Source organism: Cibotium barometz, chromosome 31, assembly GCF_041138505.1.
Source record: "Cibotium barometz isolate CiBa-2024 chromosome 31, ASM4113850v1, whole genome shotgun sequence".
NCBI classification, from domain to species: domain Eukaryota; kingdom Viridiplantae; phylum Streptophyta; class Polypodiopsida; order Cyatheales; family Cibotiaceae; genus Cibotium; species Cibotium barometz.
Genome location: NC_141076.1, coordinates 42,923,810 through 42,934,205, shown reverse-complemented (window position 1 = coordinate 42,934,205; position 10,396 = coordinate 42,923,810). Strand labels below are relative to the sequence as shown.

Here is a 10,396-nt window from a genome sequence, read left to right as displayed (position 1 = left end):
AACACATTTCTTCCTTCTGTGACTCCTCCCTCAACAAATGCGTTGAAGTAATTCTGTCGTTTTGTACTATTTAAAAAGAAGTGATAAGATTTACGTACTAAATCTTCAACTTTCTATAGTCCATGAAATTTCTTGAGTATCTTATATGCCAAGTTTGTTCTATGGGCCATGCAATGTATCCTAAGTGTATCTGACAATAAGAAGTATGTAATTGTACACAAAGTCATGTTCAATTGCCATACATTACTGAGCAACCATCAACCCCAACACACACAACCTTTTTGCATACATCCTCTAGAGTCATTCCACCAATACTTGCCAAGTTGTTAATTTATAGACTTATAATGGTCGCACTGTTTTTTAGTTTGAAGATACCCAAATACATAACCTAGCGCATGTGCTTTTCCACAAAATAGACATTCATTCATACCCATAAAGTGGTGTCATCCAAAGAAACAATGATGAAATTGGATTCTAATATTTTCTTTCACAAATTTCCTTTTACTATTTTAGCCACCATGGACCTTGCAAACTCCCATCCACTAGGCTCGTTCCAGTATTGGGTTGGAAATGTTGGAATAGAAATGCCAATGAATTTTAATGGTCCCTCCATTTTGGATAGCTAGATTGGGTTTCCCATACTCAAAATATGAAGCACTATCACAAACTTAAACATAGTAGCTTGGCCATATTTGATCACCTTTTCATCGAAGCGTCGAATAGATGCCCCAACCTTCTAATCAGTTTTGGTTTTTTGTAGATGAGCCTCACAAAGGGCCATATACTTCACATGCTGACACTCATCTGATTTCCATCTAATTGATCTAACTATTTTCTCATCAATTTCTTGCTCTTTGTACACTTTTCCAATATGCTTTTCTATTGTATCAAGTTTTAGTTCTAGTGTTACCTCTCTCGACCCAACTTCAAAGTACAAGCTAAGCAAGATGTTGTAGGCTCATTGTTTGGAGTTTTTGCTAGCAAAATGAAAGGAAACCTAGATACCCAATCAGCTTAAAATTTTCTACCCACAATCCATTATCCTTTTTCTAGTCTTTTTCTCTTTTCATCATCAAGTGCTTCTCCTTCATCTATATCCTTTGAACCTTCAGAGCAAAAATGCTTTTGAGTTCAAATGACTGAGTGGAGGATGATACAGAAGTACCTTGGCCTTGCTGCAATACACAAAGGGACATTTGATGTATTGGGAGCCCTAAAGACATTGCCCGCATGTGAACCATGTAAAGGGTCCTTGTGCAAATTACCACTCTTAAAGAAATTTGTCAAGCATCCTTTGTTTGATGCTACTTGTATCTTGTTTTTTTTTTGGAGGGATCGGAGAGACATAAATCACTCCTACGTTGAATAGAAAAAAAATCAAATGGGTAGAAAATAATAGGTTGATGGAAAAAAAACATAATTTTTCTACTATAAGCATAGAAAGCCCAATACCTTCCACAAAAAATTGTAGAAGAAGAAAATATATTTTTTCTTTACAAAAGGGCCTCTTCAAAGTTGAGCTTTGGGATGCCAGCTAGTTACAGAAAAAAAAACACCAAGTGAGAAAATGTAAGTACCCTCACCGATTTCACCCCTACTTTCTAGAGTCAACCAAAAACGAGCAGGATGCAAATGAATCACTATAGGGTGTGCCCTTGTCCAGGCTTAGTGCTAGGAGTAGAACCTCACAAAGACTACTTGAGATAATTTGTGCGAGGGAGATCAATATATATTCGAACACACACATACCCACGTCACGTAGCCCTGATGGCATCGAACCCAGGTCCTCTCGCTGGAACGCAACCATGGTCATTTAGGTCAAGGAGGAGGAGCTAAAGAAATTGCTAACAAGTCCACATACAATAAACACTAGTAATGCAATGAGAAGAGGAAGATGTGTGTGTGTGTGTGTGTGTGTGTGTGAGAGAGAGAGAGAGAGAGAGAGAGAGAGAGAGAGAGAGAGAGAGAGAGAGAGAGAGAGAGAGAGAGAGAGAGAGAGAGAGAGAGAGAGAGAGGAGACGAAAAAGGAACTAGAATTTTATGCTTCCAAGTGAGTGAGTGAGTGTGTGTGTGTGTGTGTGTGTGTGTGTGTGTGTGAGAGAGAGAGAGAGAGAGAGAGAGAGAGAGAGAGAGAGAGAGAGAGAGAGCCTGTGCGAGGTGTTAGGCCCTCGTCTACCTACTTGGAGGCACACTGGAGCTAGGCCATTTGGCTAAGCCTCAGCGAGATGCTCGAGATGTGGTTTTCATACAGACTCCATTTCTCATATTTTATGGCACTATCCTTATTCCAGAGCACTACTGGACAGATTGATAAGCATGTTGAGAGCCCGTTTTCCTTCACACTCTTTTAAGAGGAAATTCTGGATATTCGGTTGATATGGTCGCTGCACTTAGATTGAAGGTAAATTCTACCTGTGGGTTTGTTTCTGGGTGCTTTGGATGCTCTTGAAAGATAGAAACCATCATGTTTTTTTTTCAGGGATCACCACTTTTGAAACCCTTCATCTTTTTCCGTAGATCTTTGTAGCAATCATTATTTGAGTATCTACAAGTAGGAGATATAGATCAGCTTTCATATGACACATTGTGCCATTGTTTTTGAACTCCACTACAGTTATTCTACACATTAATTGATTAAACAATAGTTCCCAAAAAATGTGTGTGTGTATGCGTATGCGTGTGCGCATGACGCAAGCACGCACACGTGCACGTGCGTGTGTGCGTGAGAGAGAGAGAGAGAGAGAGAGAGAGAGAGAGAGAGAGAGAGAGAGAGAGAGAGAGAGAGAGAGAGAGAGAGAGAGAGAGAGAGAGACACTCCAAGATCCACCAATTGTTGCTAGCTCCACATTTCCAAGCCTCACCTCTTGTTGTCACTACACCACCTTGCAAGGACACACCTCTCATTCTCTACACCCTCTCTCATAAAAAGCATAGGGAGGCACATGTACTAAGAACAACAAGCTAATCCTTTGAACTCTTATAAAAAGCATAGGGATGCACATATACTAAGAACAACAAGCTAATCCTCTCAACTCTCTCTCTCTCTCTCTCTCTCTCTCTCTCTCTCTCTCTCAAACACACACAAGAGCAGGGAGTCAGAAGTACACAAGAGCTCAATTGGCACATTTAAGGAGGATTGTGTCTTTACATTATGACTCATGTACAAGTGACCCTTATTCACACTTGGGCACCCAAAACATAAATAACTGACCAGGTAACATGGACGTGGCTAACTTTTCTCATAAAGCTTACAATGTGTATGGTGCCTTTCATGACACTTATTGCTAACTCTCTTAGTGGTGAAGAGTGCTTTCTTAATCCCAAAATGGGGGCTGATTCATCCTAATCTCACATGATGAACTTATGTGTATACTTCCAAGCTTTCTAAAATAAGCCAAAGGTTGTTGCAATCGGAGTGTTATAGATATAGTTATGATTGATAGAGATAAAATTGCCATGGATTTTTGAAGCTAGATAATGTAGTTTGGGAATCATTTGTAATTAATATTGAACTCATCTTGGGATGAATTAGGCTTTCATAAAGTCTCTATGGATTTTTTGAAAAGTATATATAGATTATTTTAAAGATTTTGAAAAGAACATGTGTTGACGAATTTGTGAGGGAATCTTTCCCTTGGCAAAATTTGGCACAGTCTTGGATAAATATATATATGTTGTTATCAACAGTTTGATAAAACCTTTTTGTGAGCTCTCTTTTGGGGATGTTTTTTGGTTCATCAAGAGAGTTTTTTTTCCAGGATTTAATTGATCCAGGCTTAAAAATGGCATCTAGAATCCATATATGTGTATAGTTTGAGGGATTTACATGTAGTTTTGAGTAGAGCATTTCCTAAGTTCTAGGCTTACTTAAAGCATGCCTTTGGGGATTTTATGGGTTGGAAACCTTTGCTAATTGATGTAAAAGGTTTGGTCCTCAAATAATTTACATGGTAAAAGTACCTAAACTCTTAGGTATCTTATGAAGGGCATTTTCTATCATATAAAAGGTCTTTTCTATCTTATGAAGAGTCTTTTCTATCATATGAAGAGTCTTTTCTATCATATGAAGGGGTCTTTTCTATCATATCCCCTGTTAGTAAAGTGATTAAAGCACACTCAAATAATATATATATTATGCACACCTAAATTAAGAGTGAATATGTTCATGATCTTTTTCAGAGCATTAATCAACAATCGAGATTCCACTCAGGTTGAATGAAAAAGGGCCCCAAATGCTAAGGTTGATATAGTCGAGAATTGAAATCTTTAAATTTAGAAGTAAGTCATTGCCTCCTCAATGTGGCAAGCATGCAGAGTCTTGGTTGACACAAAACCACATGGTGTTTTGCCCTATAATAGCATTTCTCTGCACTCAACACTTGGAACTCTTGTTGTTTGTTGTCTCAAGGAGGGAAAGGCATGCACCTCTCTTTAGATCAATGCTTCTCTATCCATCTCTGGAATCACTAATGAAAGACAAATTGTCTGTCCTATAGCACATGCCACATGCATATCATATGTTGATCTCTTTCTTTGTCTCGCACTCAGAGAGAGAGACATTGTGTCTAATCTCTGTCGTAGCTTTCTTGGTGATAAGAGACAACCATGGCAAGAAGTGAAGTAAGATACAAGAGGAGGAGGGGGAGTTGTGGGGAGGTCATAGATTGTGAAGAGGGGAGTTGTGAGGGCTGCGAAGAGGAAGGCATTGAAGGAGCAGGGGTGTCTTGCTGCATGGCGATAGGGCTGAAATTTGAAGGCCTATTGTAACCTTCAATTTAAAGGCCATAAACTAGGTTGACCTTCAAAATATACATGTTTATATGTAAAATTTAGAGAAATTTTCAAAATAGTAGCCTTCTTTGGCTTTGATGCCGTCTCAAGGCTTCAAAATTGAGCACTCAGGAGGCTTGGTATGTTTTTACCTTGGCTTAAAGCTAAGGTTGTTTGATCCGGGCGGCAAATACATACAAATGAAGTAGTATTCTACCTTAGCAACTTAAACTCTCGGGAAAATATCGCCTGCTCACGCGATTGTCTCCCAGCGCTGAGCCTCAGCGCACAGAGGTAGGTCTGCGAGGAGAACGAGCGCAAGCTTCAAGGGTGGAAGGAAGATTGGTGTGGTATGGAAGCGGTGTGGGGACGGACAGAAGAGGAGGCGTTTGGTGTCATGTGGCGGTGGTGGTGGGATGGGGGGTCGGCGGTGGCGGCGGAGGGTAGAGGGGGGCGCTGCTGAAAGTGGTGGTTTTCACTCCCAAGTGTGCCGTGTTAGGCAACTCAGGGACCCAGTGGTTTAAGGACAAGTATCAGTTGCAAAACAGTTGGATTTGCTGCAACATGAGAGTGATCAGCCCTCCAGGCTTTTCTGCGTCTGCTAACAGTCTCACACCGCAGCAGGCAGTGCAGCGATCTTCTCCCACCTCAGGTTCTTTGCTTCTTCTCCTATTCAACTCCATTTCATGTGTTTGAATCTCATTCCATTGTATTTCGTCCTGCAACTCTTACCTGCTGTCTCTCCTGTAGATAGCTCACGTTCAAATCGGTCATGGCAATCTTCCAGGGACACGCCACACAACCGAAAGAGCAAAGTAAGTGGCCAATCACATCTAGTAAGTCAAGTCTAACTCTAAAAGCAATTAATCAGAGAGTAATTAGCTCGTTCCAAGGGAAAACCCTAGGGTTTTAGAGCAAGGTAAAGGCCCGTTTATAAGTCAGGTAGAGTGAACCAGGTTGAAGTTTAGGGGTTTGTTTTTCAGAGACACCCTAGCGGTTGCTTTCTTAGAGCAAGGTAAATTGCACTTGATAGTACTTCCTGCATCAGTCTAACCTGAAGGTCTGATTGGTTGCTCTGATGGGTCCATGATGATTTTTGGCAGGAAACCCACCCCAGGGTCATAGGTCTCAATTATAAATCTGCGGACGAGTTGCTTCCGGCAAACGGCAGTGGACAACACGATTTTAGATGGGTGAATGACATTCTTGACATGGGAAGCAAAGCATTTGAAGATGTAGATATAGACCTTTTCCTCATGGATAAACTAGGGTTTAGAACGAATCAAAGGCCAAACTCTAGGTCTATAGAAGAATTTTATGCCCCTCCACTGCAAAAGAATACTGATTGGGAGATGCTGAGCATAGAGGACGCTGTAAATTCTCTGCACCATATTGTGGAACCTCCTTCCATGGAGAATCTAATCTGCATTCTGCAAAAATGCAGAAAAAAGCAAAGCATAGCACATGCCAAACTGCTGCATTTGCATATATGCAAGCATGGGCTGGAAGTGCATATAGCCCTTGGGAACCACCTTGTCTCTGTGTTTGTGGAATGCGGAAGCATGCCGGATGCATGTCGGGTTTTCAACATGTTGGATCGCCGGAACGAGCATTCTTGGACTTCTCTCATACAAGGATATGCAGATTGCTGGGAATTGAATTCCGCTGTTGATCTGTTTTGGGAAATGCAAGAGGCTTGTGCACATCCTAGTAGCTACACTTATGTGGCCATGCTGAAAGCTTGTGCTAGGATGAAATGTTTGGAGAAAGGGCAAACTGTACATGCTGAAGTTTCAAAAGAGGGACATGAAGGAGACCTTATTGTTGGAAGCACTTTGGTGGATTTCTATGCCCGATGTGGCTTGCTTGAGGAAGCACAGGAGTCCTTTGATGCGCTGAAGGTCCGAGATGTAGTGTCTTGGACGGCTCTAATGGCAGGGTATGCGGAGGGCGGGCTTGGTGAGGAGGCCCTGAGCTGTGTGGAGCGCATGCAAATGGAGGGTGTTTCTCCCGACGCTCATACATTTGTCTGCAGCTTGAAAGCCTGTAGCAACTTAGGGTCCCTTGATAGGGGCCGAGAAGTACATGTGAAGATTGTTGTAGATGGGTTTGAAAGAGACCTTTTCATTGGCAACGCGCTGGTGGATATGTATGCCAAATTTGATTTGCTTTTAGAGGCCCGGGAAGCATTGGATGAGCTACCTGTTCGAGATTTAGTCTCTTGGAATACACTTATTGCTGGGTATGCTGAATATGGGCTTGGCGAACAGGCACTAAACTGTTTCAAACAGATGAAACTGGAGGGCATATCTCCCAACGCCATCACGTTTGCTTCCATGTTGAAAGCGTGTGGCAGCCTAGAAGCTGGCCAAGGAATACATGGTGAGATGGTAAAAAAGGAGTCTGAAATTGATGATTTTGTGGGCAGTGCTTTGGTAGACATGTATGCCAAAAGTGGCTTACTTGCAGATGCACGGGAGGTGTTTCATGAGCTTCCTGGTCAAAATGTGGTGTTGTGGAACACACTGATTGCTGGGCTTGCTGAACATGGGTTTGGGGAAGACGCATTTGATTGTTTGAAGAAGATGCAGCTGGAGCAGGTATCTCCAGATGCTGTCACTTACATATGCTGCTTGAAAGCTTGTAGCGATGCATGCTCCATAGTTAGGGCTCGAAACATACATGCAGAGATCATAAAGCAGGGATTGGAAATTGATTGTTCTTTGGGCAGCACCTTAATCAATACATACAGAAAATGTGGCTTCTCTACAGAAGCAAAGGAAGTGTTTGACAGTTTACCAGTTCGAAATGTAGCCTTGTGGAATGCACTGATTGCAGGGTTCACTGAACACAATCGTAATGACGAAGCCCTGAACTGTTTAAAGCAGATGGAATCAGATGGAGTTTCTCCGAATGCTGTTACCTATGCTAGCTGCCTGAATGCATGCAGTAAGATAGGGGCCTTACAGAGGGGCCGAGATGTCCATGAAGACATTGTGAAGGAGGAGCTTGAAAGCGATCCTTTTGTCATATCTAGCTTGGTGGATATGTATGCTGATTGTGGATCACTCATAGAAGCATCGGAAGTATTTGATGACCTTCCAGAAAGAGATGTGATAGCGTGGAATGCGCTTGTCAATGGATACATTAAACATGGGCTTGCCATAGAAGCCCTCAGTTTTTTAGACCTGATGCAATCAGAGTGTGTGTCCCCTAGTGCTGCCACTTACGTGTCCAGTTTGAAAGCCTGTGGCATCTTAAAAGCCATAGACAAGGGCCATGAAATGCATGCAAAGATTACCAAAGAGGGCTTTGAAGTAGATATTTTTGTTGGAAGCACCTTGGTTGATATGTATGCTAAATGTGGCTCCCTTGTGGAAGCACGAGAGGTTTTTGATGAGATGCTGGTTCAAAATGTTGTATCGTGGACTGCGTTAATTGCAGGATATGTTGAACTTGGGCTTGGTGAAGAAGCATTGAGTTGTTTTGATCAGATGCAATTGGACGGCATGTCTCCTAATGCTGCTACATTTCATTGCAGCTTAAAAGCTTGTGGCAGCATAGGGTTCATATGCAAAGGGAGGGAGGTATATGCTGATATTGTTAAACAGGGTTTTGAAATGGAAAGCTCGATTTGTAGTGCTTTAGTGGATATGCATGCAAAATGCAGCTCAGTTGCTGAAATGCAGGAAGTTTTTAACAACTTGCCTGTTCGAGATGTAAACTCTTGGAATGCATTGATTGCACTGTATGCTGATTACGGTCTTCAGGACAAAGTGCTTGACTGTTTGGAACAAATGCAAGTGGAGGGAGTGTCACCTGACACTGCCACCCTAGTGTGCAGCCTGAAAGTATGTGGGAGCATAGGAGCCACAGAGAAGGGTCAAGAGGTAAACAGCCGGATTGTTAAACAAGGTTTTGAAAGCGATTCTTATGTTGGGAACACATTGGTTTACATGTATGGTAAATGTGGCTTACTTGAGGAAGCACATGCAGTGTTTGATAAGCTGCCGGCTGCAGATGTAGTCTCATGGAATGCGCTAATGGTAGGTTATGTTGAACACAGTTTTAGTGACAAAGCTCTAACGGCTTTCCAAGAGATGCAACTGTTGGGCATTTCTCCGAGTTTGGTCTCATGGAACATTTTAATGTTGGGTTATGCTGAGCAAGGAGAAGGTGAGAAGCCTTTCATGCTCTATGGACAGATGCAAGAGCAGGGTCTATTACCCAATTATGTGACGTTTGTGATCATCTTAACTGCTTGTGGCAACACGTCAACCCTTAGAATTGGCAAGGAAATACATGCTCGAACTTGCAATGGACCTTTGTTTGCTGAAGTTATTTTGGTAAACGCCATTATTGACATGTATTGTAAATGTGGAAGGATGGTTGATGCTCAGGAGGCATTTAATGAGATGCCAACAAGGAACCTTGTGACATGGAATGCATTGATTACTGGATTTGCCCGCCAAGGAGAGAATGAACTCATTTTTGAGTGGTTTGAAAGAATGAGAGAGGAAGGGACTCGACCTGACGAGGTCACGTTTCTCAATGTTCTTACTGCATGCTGTCATACAGGTCTCTTAGATAAAGGCCAGAAATATTTTGAGGAAATGAGCAAAGGGTATGGCATCATCCCAACTATTAAACACCACAATTGTATGGTTGATCTCCTTGGCCGTGCAGGCCGGCTTGATGAGGTGTTGGTGATGTTAGAGAACATGCCTGTTCAACCTGATCTTGTTACACGGAATATTTTGTTGGCCGCTTGCTGCAAGTGGGGTAGTGTGGAGCTTGCTAGGCATGTCTTTGAGTCTGCAGTGGCCTCAGGTGAAAGACATACCTTTGAGTCTGCAGTGGCTTCAGATGAAGGATTGCCAGCTGTGGCATTCACCTCAATGTATAACATCTATGAGGATGCTCAACTGTGGGATAACGCTAAGGAGGCTGAGGCCAAGAGAAGTAACACACAAGCATGTTTGGAGCTAAGAAAGGTGCACAGTGAGCTTGGTGGACTTCTTCATACATCTGTTTTTGCTGATAAAAGACACCTAAGTAAAGAAATATACACACATTTGCAATTATAAGTGCCTCCATAAATCTATTTCATGAACAAACACCTGTTTTGGAATACATCATTATTAAAACATCATGAAAGCATTGTCTATTCCGTCCAAAACAAGGAAGCAACATTGTTATAGTATTTGTTCAAGGCGAGCAAGAGTTAATGAGAGAATTATAATACTATGTAATTATTCAAAGTGTATTAGCCTTCTCAATTCTTTTCTTTTAGTTCAGACTAATGTTTCTATCTATCACTTGCACACCTTAATCCAGTGCCATGTAGACATGATCTTTCTTTGCAGCAGCCTCAGAGAAAAAGTAGGTTGACAGAGTTGACATTCCTATAGGTGCTCAAGGCATGCACCAATGGTGTAGGCAAGTATTTCGCACAATATGGACACGTTTAATAGCATTTTTTAATGAATTTTCTTGCTTGAAATGGGTTGGCTGACTTGAATATGACTTGCTATCACAATCCCCATATAAAGGTAGGTCGAGGGCCATTCATGAGCATTCAAAGACAGAGGTTGCAAAGCCAAGACCAAGGCTAAGAGAGCCAAGA

At 41.9% G+C, this 10,396-nt stretch overlaps 1 protein-coding gene across 2 annotated transcripts; it reads left to right on the top strand.

The window, feature by feature from the left end:
- The first annotated feature begins 4,985 nt into the window (after positions 1-4,985).
- Positions 4,986-10,062, top strand: LOC147620889 (pentatricopeptide repeat-containing protein At2g39620-like). Of its 2 annotated transcripts, none has more exons than XM_086825156.1 (3): positions 4,986-5,422; positions 5,525-5,585; positions 5,874-10,062. In XM_086825156.1, exon 3 carries the CDS (start codon positions 5,982-5,984, stop codon positions 9,855-9,857), a length of 3,876 nt encoding a protein of 1,291 aa, XP_086681282.1. In that variant the 5' UTR covers positions 4,986-5,422; positions 5,525-5,585; positions 5,874-5,981; the 3' UTR covers positions 9,858-10,062. The 2 variants fall into 2 exon arrangements, with proteins under 2 accessions (XP_086681282.1, XP_086681281.1); XM_086825155.1 differs by having other exon boundaries at positions 5,015-5,422; positions 5,521-5,585.
- The last annotated feature ends 334 nt before the right edge of the window (positions 10,063-10,396 follow it).

Excerpts from the sequence above, each read along its gene's own strand:
- LOC147620889 (XM_086825155.1), top strand. The coding sequence starts at position 5,335 with ATGAGAGTGATCAGCCCTCCAGGCTTTTCTGCGTCTGCTAACAGTCTC. Across the intron at positions 5,423-5,520 it reads GCGATCTTCTCCCACCTCAG|ATAGCTCACGTTCAAATCGG; the intron begins GTTCTTTGCTTC and ends TCTCTCCTGTAG. Across the intron at positions 5,586-5,873 it reads CACACAACCGAAAGAGCAAA|GAAACCCACCCCAGGGTCAT; the intron begins GTAAGTGGCCAA and ends GATTTTTGGCAG.